Source organism: Lolium rigidum, chromosome 2 (genome assembly GCF_022539505.1).
Source record: "Lolium rigidum isolate FL_2022 chromosome 2, APGP_CSIRO_Lrig_0.1, whole genome shotgun sequence".
NCBI lineage: Eukaryota > Viridiplantae > Streptophyta > Magnoliopsida > Poales > Poaceae > Lolium > Lolium rigidum.
Genome location: NC_061509.1, coordinates 196,970,812 through 196,986,243, shown reverse-complemented (window position 1 = coordinate 196,986,243; position 15,432 = coordinate 196,970,812). Strand labels below are relative to the sequence as shown.

Sequence of the window (15,432 nt, the reverse complement as noted above, 5' to 3'; positions counted from 1 at the left end):
TGTGCTGTTTGCTATAATGCTATGTGCTGTGCATCCGTGATGCGCTTTCGTTATGTATCATAGGGCAGTGCTGTGTTTATAGCAGCTGTTTCGGCAATTGTTTTTTTTTAGTGTTCTGCCTTAGCGTTCTTTAAAGATTAAAGAAGCTTACGGCTCTTTGCTTGGAGCTGAATACTGCTGCAGCACCAGTTGTTCGGCATGGCAGAGGGAATAAGACTGTTCGGTTTTGGACTCGTAGTTGCAGGCCTTTGCTTGTCATGTCTGGTCCATCACTATCTTCCCGGCATCAAACCCACTACCACTTTCCCTGTAGCTCCTTGTTAGTATGTGCTTGTGCTCCAGCTGAACGCAATCTTCTGGTGAATATTCCCCCTCGTCGTGTGGGGAGCTGGATCCTCTGACGTACTGAAGCAAAGTTAGAGAAGGGCAATACTCTAACTTTGCTTCTTCAGAAAATGTAAGTTTTAAGTCTAAACCGATTTAAATTAATCTGTATACAACAAATTTGCGATATATACTAACATTTATTACTTGCCTTGAAAATTATGAAGTATTTTTTTTAGTTTAGGCATTTGTGCTACAGTAATTATGTACAGTGATTAGCTGCAAAACACAATGTACAGTAAACGCTACAGTTCTCTGACTTTACTTCACAGATTTACACTAGCCTACTACTGTAGCTAGGTGACTTCTCTTCAGCACGTTAGAGGAGCTGGTTCCGTCGTGTGGTGTATCGCTCCGTGGAAGTGGAACCCAGGGCTGCCGCTACCTTCTTAGAGCATCGCCAGTCGCGTCCCCTAAACCGTCCCCCAAAGGGATTTGGGGCGCGCCGGACAAAAAAACGTTCCCAGCCGCGCGCCCCAAAGCCCTTTTTTGTCCGGCGCGCCCCGATACGGTGTCCGGCGTCCCGAGCCCATTCCCGTCCCACAGGGGACGCACCGGGCACGCCGGACACAACGAAATGAGAGGCGATGAGGCGCGGGGCCGACCCGTCAGCGGCTCGGACGCTCAACCGCCACATACGTAGCGACGGTGCGGTTGACGGGAAGCGGAACCGTCGCATTGGCAAGCGCGTCGACGACGCGCCAACCCCGCCGGAATGGAGCGCCGACTCCTCGGAAGAGCAACCGCCGCTCTCTTCGACCTCGCGCCGCCGTTCATCCGCGCTCAATAAGACCCGTACGTACGCCGTCATTCATCCAAGCTTCCATCCGACACCTCCGGCGACGATGAGCTACATCTCCCGGCCTCCCGTCCGACACCTCCGGCCGAGGGAAAGCCCGTCGGCCGGCGCCATTGGTGGGACAAAGCCGGGACGCCGAGCGGCCGGCGACGATTCCCCGCCGCCGGCTGACGACGAGGAGGAATGGCTCGGGCCGGGAGGAGTGAGGAAGAAGAGAGCGAGGCCGCGGCGGCGGCGGTGGCCCGTGCGAAGGCGAAGGCGGCCAAGGCGAAGGCTTCCAAGGCGAAGGCCGCCAAGGCGAAGGCCGCCAAGGCCAAGGCCGCCAAGGCCAAGGCCAAGGCCAAGGCGCAGCCGACGAGCACCGGCGACGACGACGCGTCGAGCGCCGACACCGCCTCTTCGGAAGAGGTGACGAGCAGAAGCGCCACCGCGATGACGACGACGAGGCGGGGCCATCGGCGAAGAAGAAGAAGTAGATAGTTTATATGTATTTAATTATATTTTTTCGAAGTTTTATATATAATTTGTTTATGTTCAACCGATTTGAATATTATTAAATAGTTTCTTTCTAGTCAAAAAAAATACTTTTAATGTTTGGGGGCGGCGTTTGGGGGACGCGGCTGGGGAGCGACGTCCCCCAAACGCGGCACGAACGAAACACGTCCCCCAAACGCTCGATCCGGCGCGGTTTGGGTGACGGTTTGGGGGACGCGACTGGAGATGCTCTTATTTTCGCACAACTGACGCCTGCCGCCCTCGCTTGCCTAATAGGCAAGCCATGAATAATGCTCATCCTCTGCAGTGGATCACGATCGCACCAGATAAGGACAGCTTGTTCCGGAGAGATAGGGCATGTGCGGTAGCAGTTTCAAGCTCCATGGCAGAATTATTGTTGCAACAAAATTAGCATCCGCATTCTATCTAGCTACTATATCTGAGTAAGTTGAGAACCCTTGATCGGAGAATGACAACGGAGTACAACTCTTTCCTTGCTAAGGCCGCATGTGGGATCAATTATTTCCCTTCAAGATAGCTACATTCATGTCTTATTCAGCGGCTGACGACGTGGGAATTTGCTTCACGGCAACGGCCTCGGACCGTGCTTGGGCAATGGCATGCATTAAGAGCAATTCCAATAGTATAGCCAACTGTTGGCTATAACAAGATGTCATATCATTTGTAGTCATCATATAGCTAACATGTACAATAGTTGTCTATAAGAATGTAGTACTTTACTAATATATGGCCCACTTTTCACTCTCACAAGCGTGCCTAGGAAGACGCGTAGTGAGCCTAACTATCGCGATAAGTAGCCTCACCTCCATTCTTTCTCCTCTTCTCTCTCCTCCAACTCACCTAAAATATATTATTTAATATCTTATAGTCAGCTGACTGGACTCTATTGTACTTGCTCTAATATGAAATCACAGATGTCTCCAACAAGTATAATTACAGTGGGATTTGCAAACAAATAAGTAGCAGTGGCGAAGGACGAAAATAATTTGGGGCAGGACGAACTGTAAAAGATGATGCAAAGATCAAAATAGCCTTGAGACATTGTTGTTATATATGATTCTAACACAATCACTTAGTACAACAAAAATAGAAACATATTTGGTTATAAGTAGAACCTAAAAACATACTACCTCTGTCCATAAAAAGGGTCAAGCCTTACCATTGAGGTGACATTATCGGTACTCCCTCGTTCATAATTGGATGTCTTAGATTTTTTAAAATCTAGATATATCTAGGCGCATTTTTTTATGAAAATAATTCTATAGACCAAAACTTTTGAATATCCGTCACTTGAAATTCTCCAATTCTCCATGTACGAACGATGAATAGCTAAAGGTTATCTTGTAGTATATATAGTAAGATCCATGATAAATCTCCATGGTACGTGCAAGCAATTTTATTCACATTGAACCTAGAAAATGAGTATATATTTTTAATATGTAGTCCTAATTTTTTGTTTGAAGCCGGTTTTACGCAATGTTCACTAAACAAGCATAACTTTATCATATAGAGTTCTTTTTGAACATACAACCACTCAGATTGTTCAAAGAAAACATGTGCATCTGAATGTATTCACAAAAAATCAAGATAGGACGGCTGTCCTGCCTTACCCTACTGGGGGCTTCGCCCCTCACAAGTAGTCAACGCCAAACTCATGCATGTACAACTAGCATGACACTTGCTCCTAGCAACACAATTCTTAGGCTGATCATAGTGCATAGTATCATATAGCAGTATCATGCATATGATACTTGTCTATGATACTATCACTATAGTGGGTGGTATTATAGAGTAGTATTATAATCTTCTAAATTTATTGTTTTGTAGAATCCCAATTCAAATATGTGTACAAGATCTATTTAGCATTAACTTTTCTCCTAACATGCGTTATGATACAGTATCCATCTATGTTACTCTAGTCTTATCTCTCCTCTTTAATTAGATGTCACATCATCATCTTTGTGGGCCTAAGATGCATGATACTATCTAAGATACTAGCATTATGGTCAGCCTTACCCAAACATCATGTTTGTAAATTTGAGCAAACGGGCTTGAACCTTGTGCACCACTTCATACCGTGACAACTCCGCAACTACAACGATGATTCTTACCCCTACATTTTGACACAAATATAATTCTTTCAATTTTTTTGGTGAAACTTTTAACAAGTTTTTGAGCTAAACTCATTTTTGTCAAGAAACACGTCGATCCATCTCAACCAGCCGTACAACACGAAGACAGTTGGTATAACGGTAGAAGAGATATACACATTTCACTGGTATATGAAAATGTATATCGTATACACATGAAAACAATTTAATTAAATGGATAAGACCAACTCAGACGCACAAAACTGGTAACGGCATCATAGTCAGGGGCCTTAATTAATTTCCATGTATACCGTGCCCTCCCAATTCCCAACCTCCTTCAACAAGAAAACAAAAAGGATAGGATCCATAGCCGGAAGGTTAGCCCAAACCCGAACGGATAAAACGAGATAAAACCATCCCATGCGTGTCACTGCCGGTGGGTCACCCGCCATTAACCCACTCCACGCGGCTTCTGCCCCGCGCGGCCTCTTTAAAACCCCCTTCAACCTGGGGTTTTTGCTCGCACATCCCATCTCCCTTTCTCTCCCATCTCTGTGCTGCGAAACCACCGCCGCTTTTCTCCCAACGAACAATGGAGGAAGGCCGGAGCGATCCCAATCCCAAGGAGGCCGGCAAGGTCGGGTCGGCCTTGTTCGTGGACATGGAGAAGGTCCGCCAGATGGAGGGCTCCGGCGAGAACAATGTCGATGGACCGAAGAAGGTCAGTAGCCTCCTCCGGCTGTTCATGGCCTGCATGGTCTCCGGCGGCATCCAGTACGGCTGGGCGCTGCAGCTGTCCCTGCTCTCACCCTACTCCCAGGTACGTCATTGCTGCTTCTCGTTTCCCCCTTTCTCTCCGTTCGTTGGACCCTCTGTAGATGTTCCTGTCAATCTTCTGTCATACCGCTCTGCTCATCTCCGATTTCATCGATGTTTTTGTTGCAGACTCTTGGGATTCCTCACCAGTACGTTTCTTTGACTTGGATCTGCGGACCGATAGCTGGATTTGTGGTGAGTAATTTCGTACTGCGATTTCACCCCGTTTGTTTCCGTTTCCTTTCCTCTGTCTTTAATTCGTACCGTAGAACCTGAATACGCCAGGAATTTAGTTTAATTTAAAGGGAGATTTAGATGATCTAGTATTTTCTTATCCTGACATTTTTTCAACGCCGCGTTGCTAAAAAAATGGGGAACAAACAGAAAAGCGCTATGAACGCGCGAAAGACCGTTAGTAATGTGCTGATGATTGATTCGCCAGGTTCAACCCATCGTGGGGTACTACAGCGACCGGTGCACGGCGAAGATGGGCCGGAGGCGGCCTTTCATCCTCGTCGGATGCCTCATCATCTGCCTATCCGTACGTAACCAAAGCTCATCGATAACTTGCTACTCCCACCAATGATTTCTGTTTCTGACGATTTGTGCTGATTCGGCGCAACAGGTGATGCTCATCGGCTTCTCGGCGGACATTGGGCGGCGCCTCGGCGACACCAAGGAGCACTGCAGGTCAGCACCTTCTGTCCATCAGTCTGATGAGTCTGACTGACTTGCATGAGTTGACTAGAGTGGACTCGTGTTCCTTTCATCTTCTTTTTTCCGAGGTAACACTGAAAATATTTGTGTTGATTTTGTTGCAGCGCGACCACGGGTCCTCGTTGGGCTGCTGCCGCGGTGTACATCGTTGGCTTCTGGTTCCTCGACTTCGCCAACAACACCGTCCAGGGTCCTGCTCGTGCTATGATGGCCGATCTATCTGGTGAGCATGCGTGCAACACCGTCCAGGGTCCTGCTCGTAATTATAACTCACTGTTTTCGTTGCAGCTGGAAACCATGGCCCCAATGTCGGTCAGGCCATCTTCTGCTTGTGGATGGCTATCGGCAACATCCTCGGCTACACGGCCGGCGCCAACGGGAAATGGCACGAGTACGTTCTCGGCTACACCTTGCGCTGTAGTCAAAATAGTCCCTTTTTCTTCTTCTTGGACATCTATGATATGCATGTTGACTGACTGACTGACTTATCACATTGTTCGTTGGTTGTAGGTGGTTCCCCTGGCTGAAAACTGCGGCGTGCTGCGACGCTTGCGCAAACCTCAAGGGCGCCTTCCTCACCGCTGTGGTGAGTAGCAGAACACACTCTGATATGTCTTCCATACATTTCTCTGCTAGTTGTTTCCGTATGCCTAAATCTCTTCTGGTCAGATCCTCATCGCCATCAGCATGACGGTGACCTTGTTACTGGCGGACGAGAAGAAGCTCGACAAGGCCGACGTCGAGGCCGCCTCGGGCCGCGGCTGCTGCTCGGCCTTCGGGGACCTCTTCAAGAGCTTGAAGAACCTGCCCCCCGCCATGTTCAAAGTGCTCGCCGTCACGGCCGTCACCTGGGTACGCATCATCTATCGACTTCATGTTCATGTAATGCACGCATCATCGAGCACCTAACTAACCTGACATACCACTCTGTTTTGTTTTTCAGCTGGCGTGGTTCCCCTTCCTCCAGTACGACACGGACTGGATGGGCCGGGAGATCTACCACGGCGTGCCGCAGGGCCCCAAGCAGGACATCTACGATGCCGGTGTCCGCGAGGGTGCCATCGGCCTGCTCCTCTGCTCCGTGTGCCTCGCGGTCAGCTCCTTCCTCATCCCCAAGCTGTGCCGCAAGCTCACGTCCAAGGTCGTCTGGTCCATCAGCAACTTCATGGTGTTCGGCATCATGACGGCGATGGTCGTCGTCGGATTGATCTCCACCAAGGGGTACAACACGTCGTACACTGACAGCCTCACCGGGCCCGACCCCAAGCTCAAGGCCGCCGCGCTTACCCTCTTCGCGCTCATTGGGATCCCGCAAGCCGTGAGTTGACACAAATACCTTGGCTCTAGCTGCTCGTCTGTTAATTCTTTCACACTGTTTGATCCGGGTTGCATGCTTAAAATGTTGTTGGCAAAATCCCGTTCTTGCAGGTGCTGTTCAGTATACCGTGGGCTATTGCATCTGAGGTTGTCGCTAATGAGGACGGTGGCCAAGGCCTCGCCATTGGTGTCCTAAACATAGCCATCGTCGTGCCACAGGTAATAAACAGAAAGCAAGCGCAGTAGTTTCTATTGGCAACTCGATCGTCAGGCTGTTACTATGTGCCCGCCATTGGGTATTTTTTAGCCCAAAGGCACACACGCTCGTCTGTCATATTCTTAACTTTGCTTACTCGTTGCTCCTTGTTCAGTTGATCATCGCCCTCACCGCTGGTCCGATCGACAAAGCCTTCGGCAAGGACAACACGCCCGCATTCGGCATCGGCGGCGCATTCGCCTTCATCTGCGCTATACTCGCACTCGTCCTGCTCCCCAAGACAAGAGGCACGTCCAGCGCCGTCATCGGCGGTGGGCACTGAAATGATACGTCTCCTGGCACCAACTGCTCTCTGCCGCCCGTCGTCGCGTCGTGACAGTCCAGCCGGGAACTTTGGTTGCACACTTCGATTACACTAGCTAGTTTGTTTATATCTGTGCTGAGATCGGGTTTCTATTTTTATTTACACCACCGTTCCTTAATACGTGCTCCGAGTTGACAGTTTAAACTGCAATGCAGTGTTTCTTTTTTTAGAGGACAGAGAGATGTTACCTGGTCGCCATGTTTTAGCAGGCCAGGGAACCTCTCACAACATTCTAGCATTATCAACATTTGTTCTCTCTGCTGCTATGAAAATATATACTAGTACATCTTGCGTGTCATGGACTCACGGTGAGCACTTGCTCAGACATAGTACTTTCCTTTCTGGAAACGCCAAATAGCTTCATTCACAGAAAAAAATGTTGCCTAGTTGATTCGTAAAAAACCATTAAAAACGTATTTTCTCTTTGCTTCATTCTCTCCTAATAGGAACATAATTTTCCCACGTAACTATGGATAATGCCACAGACTAGCATAGTCAACACGGTGGTAATCTGTAAACTGGCACTGGCAGTGCATCGTGCAGCACGGCCAAATGTAGCAATCTTTTCTATAACGAGCAAAATAAAAGCAATGTATGTGTTCTATCAAAGCTAGGCAGTCAGGTTTCCCTTCCAGAGCAAACAAGCAGTGGAGTACCAGGAGAGCGGAAGAACTTACTCCTAGTCCTATGTACTGTCTGGCACTGGCAGTGCATCGTGCAGCACGGCCAAATGTAGCAATCTAAATGTGATTGGTGTGAAGCGAATAATAACGATCCAACCAAATGTGTACAAGATGGTACTGTCACGTTTCAGCAGAAGGCAAAGTGATCTCAGTACAGTCTTGCGTGAAACAACATCATGGACAAGTCTCTCTTTTACGTTTTACTACCAAGGACCAAGAGCCTAGGATAAAAGATCTACATCTGCCTCGGGTGCTCTCTCTCACTATCTTCACAAGTTGCAAAGCACCTGGACGAACTGAACTGGGGACATCTGCTTCTTCACCGAACTAGGGATATCTGCTTCTTCACCTGAGCTACGAAGGTTAGTTGCTCTGCCGGATTCCGCGACTCACTGAACAAGGGTCTTCTGGCGCTTCACGTACTGGAGGATCGGCTCCTTGGCCTGCATTATCATTTCACAGAAACCAAGGCTCAATATTCGTGCAGAGCACCAAACTGCTAACCGATCGATAGTCGATGCAAGATACCAGGTGTGACCAGCATGCCAAATGCACCCAATTTATGGATCAAATAATTTTAGCTCAGTGGAGGAATTCTGCTAACTGATCTTTGTTTTAAGGGAAGAGAGAAGCCTAGTGGAGGAATTGACATGAAGTTCTTACCATGCTGGCCTTCTTGGCTCGCTTTGCTTGCTGGTTGCACTGCGACACGTCCCCGCCAGCCAAGGGCTTTCTGGTCCTCTGTCCAAGCACCCCACTCTCCAGGGATGTAGCCGGCTGCAAGAAGGCATCCACGATTCATCATGTTCAACTCTATGTCTGACTAATTGGAGATCAGGCTTTGGTCGTACCTCGCGAATGCTGGTCGGAGTCCTGCTGGGGTCCTTCTGCGTGGACATATTCTGCTCTGCCTCCGGTAGCTCCCGAGTGCGTGTAAGATCAGATCCGACAGAGTGGAAGCAGCCGTTTGTCGAGCCATCTTTCATTTCTTGGTCTGTTGAAAGACACAAGTGGGTAATGTCGCGGTGTTGCTGCAACAGAGACTGCCACCTAATCTATTGGACAAGGGAACGAAGCCATTACTTGCTACTTACCAGTCATAGGGTGGTCTCTGCGTTCAAACTCAGCACCTCCTGGGTTGGTATCAGTGGGCTGCATGATATAGCAGAATATGAGATCAACTGGGAATATATACTCCATAAGTGAGTGGTAGAATTACTACAGAAGTAGTGCACAAATCTTAAGAGCCAGTCATCTGAAAGTATTAGAGAAATTACAGCATACCAATTCTTTGTCAAAATCAACTTCCAGTATCTTTTTTATCTCAAGGAGCTTTCTGTTGGAGGCTTCAGAGTGAATCACAGCTTTGCCTGTAACACAAAGTGACATGAATTTCGTAAAAGACTAACCTAGTAAACCTGCATAACAGATCATAATAATACTAGTAGCATAATCAAGCTCATCAACTTTAGAAGATACATGCAAGTATTATTGACTACTGAAATATACCAGAGACATGAAAATGACATGAAAAGTTATCCTAAAAATCAATTGTATCAATGAGTCAAAACAACTTATGAAGCATTCCAGCTAATGCATATCCAAGCAAGATCCACAAGCAATTCTTACTGCTAAAGCATTTTTCATGAAGAAATGGGACTCTTTCAAGGGAGCTGTTCAACAGTTTTCCAAAAGAGTAGTGTCAACATGCATAAAGTGATCACTTGAGCTTCAGTAAAAAAAGTAAGGGACAGAGATTAGGGGGCTGGATTATTGACTTATTCTTCTCCACTAACTGGTCAACTTCACAAAAAATAACATAACATGTGAACCCATCCAGAAACACAGAGGCTAGAATCCATGAAAAGGCAACTTAGACTTAAAGGTTCAAATAGTTACCTAATCTTCGGTTGCCTGAATTCTTAACGTATCCATCTTGCACCATTTTGTCAATTAACTTCCGGACTGTGCTCTGGTTGGCTTCCCCGTCTAGCTTTCCCTGAAGCTTGGCTATGGTCACATAATCCATTGGAAGTGCATGGTACAATGCCTGTAACAACAACAATATGTTAGGGAAAGCGAGATACATTAACAAGTCAAGGGTAGAAGGAGGGTCACCTTCATATACATCGTATCAACATTGTTGCTTTTAGTTCCTTCATGAGGTGAAACATCTTGCATCAGGACCTCTTTCTTTATATGTGGAGTTCTGGGATCAGTAATCTGAAATCATAAAATGGTCATGTATTCATGTTGCATAAGTGAATACAGCACATGGTAAACAATAATGTTACTTAGGTTGACCTTGTTAACAGCATAACTATCCTTGCTTGCCCTGGAAAGTAAACCATCTTTAAGTAGCTTCTCCAGAATATCTGAAAGGTGATCCGTTAGTCTAGTAATTAAATATAGTCTATAATGAATGCCTGTGTTTATCAAGGACGGAATCAAGCTGATGAGGACACAGAAAAGTTTTTCCTTGCATTACCTTCCACCATTTCCTGCAAAACATTCAACAGGCAGTTGTTAGCAGCTGGATATAAAACTCATAAAGTGTATCAATCAAGGTACAGTCTGTTTTACATGCAGTGCGTAATTATAATTTGGCACTTGCGTGCAAGTTTAGCGATTAGAATAGGAAATTAATTGGTGCAAAATATCAATAATCATTGAAAAGGAAAATCAGAGCAAGAATTACCATTGATATGTCAGGGAAGTTAGAAAGGACATCTGAAGCATGGACATTACTGATGTCTCTTGAGCATATCCATTCTGTTACTTGAGCTGTTATCGCTTCCTCGTGAGCAGGATCTTGAGTATCCTCTGCAAATATACAAAGGTTAGAAAAGAGCAAACTAATTGACATAGTCTGGTTCTGTATGAAAGGTGGTACATATATGAATGAGCAAATAAAGATTCTTCAAACAAAATCAGCTGACCTTCTGAAACTGAACCACTTTGACCTTTGCAATTTCCATCTGTTTTAGTAAGTACATTAGCACAAAAAACAATAGATACAATAAGAGAATCATTTAGTATATGTTACCATTAGGAGCAACAACGTAACGATCCCCTTCCGATGGGCGAACCTAATAAAATCAGGGATTATGTAATGTCATCCAAGTGCTTAACAGAATGGAGAGAAATTTTAAGACAATTCACTGAAACTTATCAGTTGCATTTTTTTCTCAGCCATGCATTTTATATTAGGGGATATCATTTATGTGATTCTACTGGCCTTTACCTCAGTGTCAGAAGAGTCATCATCTTCATCAGACTCATGACCCAAGCTCATGTTGTCATCTTCACTGTTACCATCGTTAGCTTCACAAGGGTCAAGGACACTCTTAACCTGCACAATGAAACAGAAAGTGAGAAATTCAATTGAACAACACAGCAAAAAGTTCTGTCCAAATGCCTGCAATTCTTCACTACCTTCAGAGCTAACACAAGATGCTTGCTATTGACACTCCCCACTTCCATCTTCAAGGGGTTCTTGTTCCATATATTTATGGCCTCATTGTCAACACAGCCCTTGAAAAAGGGAGGCTCGTAATCCTCAGGCTGGCAACATAATAAAATGTCAAAGCTTCCACCAAGACTGGATCATTTCTCATAGAGAGCAAAATAATTATGTTATCTACTCCATACAATGGCAGCTGCAAGTTTCAATAAATAACTAGAACAAAAGGCACTCACTGTTACATCATCATAGTATAGCAGCTTCATTAGAATGGTTCGCTGAACAACAAACAAGTGATAAAATCAGCTCGGCACAATCAACTCTAGCCAAATTACAGCATTGTAAAATTACCTCGTCTGGCATTTGGTCCAAGGTCCTCATAAGTGAAACCAGCGTTCTGATCATCTTACAAGCAGAACTCCTGAAAGAAAAACCGATGCAACATCAGGACATTGCTAGTCTACCATTGATTGGTTACAAGTTACAACTGACGTCTTTTATTTTGTCAATAGCATGCACATATACAAACATGAATTTATGACAACATTACTTCTGTACAAATACTACAGCTAAATCGAAGAACACCCTAATGCTAAGAACCAAAAAAGACTGAATAGAAAAGAATCATAGCAGCCAGAAGGGATATCACCTCATCTCATCAGGAGTGACCTCTGCTGCGTTTGATTTGAATGTGGCACTGTTCTTCTTGCTCCCTGTGCGACTCAAGTTCATTGAAACATCCTCACCCTTCGAGGGGTAGGTAAATGAGACTGCAAGATGATTATGCAACATAATGAGCAAATAAACGACAGATGATCCATCAATGATGCGAATTCAACTTAATATGCTACAAATCAGCCAAACTTCACAAGTGATACTCACAGGTATACTCCTCAATCATTGGGCCTTCTTCCTTCTCACATATGCAAAACAGAAGGGTCTTGAGATATTTCTTTTGTAAAGCATCATAGACACCTAAATTTCATCACAAAGTTAAACAAACAAATAAATAGGAAAACCACACCTTCAGATCTAAAATATATACCATAAAACAGTGAATATAATGAATGAGCTAAAGCTGTCTAGAACATATTTAACCTTTCTCCATCCAATCAATCAACCTCCTTGACTCATCATCCATGGGCATCAGCTTCTTAATCTTCATCTCTGCGACAAATAAAAGTTTGTTTGAGGCTTTGAGCTCATAAATATCACATTGACTTACAGATTTTGCATGCAGATACTGGGTTTGGTCCTGACCTAGAGCCGGAACAGACTTATCATTGAAGTACTTCTCAGGGAATAAGCCTCTGATGTAGCTGATGTTGTATATAGCAATCCGGAGCAAATTCCTTGTCTGTTTGGTCAAACAGGTCACCAATATCAATTCAAATAGCTATATGAATAACTTAAAACTATGCAATACGCTATGAATTCCATCAGATGATGCTGATACCCAAAGAAACAGCTCAAATCATCAGAATTGTGTTACTGAAAAATGATGTCAAAGTTAATCACAAAGTTCACAATAAGAGTGGACTGATGGATCGTGTAAAAATATTGCACCAATTGAAAATAGAGATCAGTATGCCCATTGATCATAAAATCTGTCAAGTTTACAGAGAGCAAAACATTGCAACTGAGGGCGAACAGGTATGCGAGAAATGCAAAGAAATATTTTATAGGGAATAAACGACCCACATTTTCAAATGAAAAGCTAGCAGACCCTTGGTAGTCAGTAGTCACAACCAATAATCCTGCATAGTATTTGTCAAAACACTCTCTAGTAACTTAAAACTAGTAATATCTAACACGAGGGAGAGCACAGTTTTTGGGTAGTTTCCCAACACGCAAGAGAGGTTTGCTTACCTCATATAACTCCTGAAGGCAGAACATAGATTCAAAATTTCACAGCACAGCAAAAGAAAACAACCGTTTCGAAACTACAGAAGAAACTGGAATATAGCAACGTTACTACACCACTTGAAGCATTTAAACAACAGAAGATCTCCTAGAAAGAGGGACTAGTACAGTCTAACTCAACCTCAGATGACAGAAGTTTGTGCTGATGTTCCAAGCTAATTTCTAGATACGTAAGAGTTAGTAAACATTACATATCTCCATGTTCCACGTAGACAAAACATTTCGAAAGGGGCATGAAGTTGCGATGAACAATCTGCTGCTACCAAAACCTCCGAAATTATATCGGAAATGAAACTAACCTAAATCCACACGTACAGAGAAAATCCCACACGCAAAGAGAGAATTCGAAGTACTGATAATTTCTCGACGCTTCTATCAGGACGCTTCAAATTCGAGTAAATCGCCGCAAACAACTAAGAGCAGGTACCAACACGAAGTACTGATAATTTCTCGACGCTTCTATCAGGACGCTTCAAATCCGAGTAAATCGCCGCAAAGAAGTAAGAGCAGGTACCAACATTTCCAGCCGAGAATTAGAAGCATATAACCGAACAACTAGCGCATCTACGATTTGCCGAACGAACAACCAGTGGAGTAGAAAAACAAAAGCGATGGGTTCAGTTCAACAGCTCCCCCAATTCGGGAATCGCAGAGATCAAACCACAAAGGTGGATTTCCCGGCTAGTTCCCCGCGAAATCGAGAGAAACAGCGAGCGAAGCCTCCCAAAAGCAGATTCGACTGAAAACGAGCAAGCGAGTAGCATGAAGGAAGAAAACCGTAAGAAATCCACCAGCACTAGCGCAACGGCCCGTTCGAGTAGAGACCCAAAAGCACCCGAGAGGCGGGGGAGAAAACTAGGAACGAACTATCCACTAGCAAACACCGGAGCAGAAACCTCCCCAAAACCCCACCGCGCGCTAATCATCCATCCTTACACGCCCCAAACCGCGCGCAAAATCGGTGAAAAAAATCCCCGTACCAGCACCCAGAATCCACCCCAAAAGCCCGAGAGAGAGAAAACCCGAAACGATCCAGGTACCCCGGGCGCTCCCGACCCTGGAATCCGCCCAAATCGAACCAGCACCTCGAAATCGCTACGCCGAACCGATTCGCTCATCAGAAATCGCAAGAGGAAATGTGGGTGGACCGGCACGAAACCCAGCGGCGGAATCAACTCGAATCGCGCGGAGTCCGACCAGAGATGAGAGACGGGGGGCGCGGGAGGGAGGGGAACTTACTAGAAGCAGCGAGTCCTGCTCCGTGATCTCCGCCTCCTTGGTCTTCTGAGCCATCACCTGCATCCACGGGAACAACGGGGTACTCCGGTTAGCAGGGGCTGGCCGGCGGCGCGGCGGCGAGGCGGGGGCGGGAGAACTCACCATGTTGCCTGTAGGGTGGTGCGTGTGCGCGTGAGGTGTGGTGAGAGAGAGAGAGAGGGAGAAGGGGGAGAGGGTGGTGAGTGATGACGTGAGGGGTTTGGGTGTGGAGAGGGGGTACTTGTAGAGAGGACGGGGGCAGTGGCCCGAGGACCGAGGATTGCACGAGAGTGGTTTGCTCTTTCCTTTACTTTTCGACAGCTGGTTTCTACTTTTTCTCCAGAGTCGGGAAGAAAAATCTTTTGCTTTAGGATTCGAATTGAGCCCATTAGTTAACCGTATAACTCAACCAGCTAGGAGCCACCACAACCTTTTGACGTTGCCAACCGTCTGATCTTACCATTCGACGTCTCTGATCGCCAATTAGTCCCACTAAGTATAGCTGGGCCATTTTACCGTCTGTCTAGCGTGAGAAGTCCGGCTTACCGGTGCTAGGCTGCTACTCCCAGGATCGAGCTGGACACCTTCTGGTTAACCGGGCCTATTGGATCGCGAAGCAGCTGGTTTTGCTTTGGGCTGCAGTACTCACAACTTGTTATTCGGCCTCACGTTCCTACGCTCTCGGATGGTTTTATGGCCCAGTTTAGTTCTCTGTAACGCCTTCTTTGGGGCACCCCTAGCTAGCGCACGAGCGCTAGGGAGAAAATGAGCGATCAGTTTCCAAACCAATTTGTTTTTCCATTTTTGGCAAATTTTGGACTGTAGTGGAGGCAATTGAGTAAAGTTTTCCATGCATGTAGAAACAGACGAATTTGATGACGTAAAC

At 45.8% G+C, this 15,432-nt stretch overlaps 2 protein-coding genes across 3 annotated transcripts; one reads left to right on the top strand and one right to left on the bottom strand.

The window, feature by feature from the left end:
• Positions 1 to 4,323: 4,323 nt before the first annotated feature.
• LOC124687935 (sucrose transport protein SUT5-like) lies at positions 4,324 to 7,502 on the top strand. The gene is made up of 11 exons (XM_047221663.1): positions 4,324 to 4,609; positions 4,735 to 4,800; positions 5,048 to 5,146; positions 5,231 to 5,295; positions 5,427 to 5,545; positions 5,611 to 5,713; positions 5,833 to 5,908; positions 5,992 to 6,174; positions 6,266 to 6,640; positions 6,751 to 6,858; positions 7,011 to 7,502. Exons 1-11 carry the CDS (start codon positions 4,382 to 4,384, stop codon positions 7,176 to 7,178), a joined length of 1,590 nt encoding a protein of 529 aa, XP_047077619.1. The 5' UTR covers positions 4,324 to 4,381; the 3' UTR covers positions 7,179 to 7,502.
• A 486-nt stretch (positions 7,503 to 7,988) lies between these two features.
• LOC124687934 (meiosis-specific protein PAIR2) lies at positions 7,989 to 14,725 on the bottom strand. Of its 2 annotated transcripts, none has more exons than XM_047221661.1 (22): positions 14,670 to 14,725; positions 14,529 to 14,585; positions 12,627 to 12,723; positions 12,465 to 12,533; positions 12,249 to 12,341; positions 12,016 to 12,136; positions 11,718 to 11,787; positions 11,603 to 11,644; positions 11,339 to 11,467; positions 11,148 to 11,255; positions 10,950 to 10,992; positions 10,843 to 10,881; positions 10,602 to 10,726; positions 10,392 to 10,404; positions 10,208 to 10,278; positions 10,022 to 10,126; positions 9,803 to 9,953; positions 9,188 to 9,273; positions 8,998 to 9,055; positions 8,755 to 8,897; positions 8,567 to 8,680; positions 7,989 to 8,346 (listed from the first exon to the last, which is right to left on the bottom strand). In XM_047221661.1, the coding sequence occupies exons 1-22, from the start codon at positions 14,670 to 14,672 to the stop codon at positions 8,293 to 8,295; spliced, it is 1,791 nt and encodes a 596-aa protein (XP_047077617.1). In that variant the 5' UTR covers positions 14,673 to 14,725; the 3' UTR covers positions 7,989 to 8,292. The 2 variants fall into 2 exon arrangements, with proteins under 2 accessions (XP_047077617.1, XP_047077618.1); XM_047221662.1 differs by having other exon boundaries at positions 10,843 to 10,866.
• Between the last annotated feature and the right edge of the window lie 707 nt (positions 14,726 to 15,432).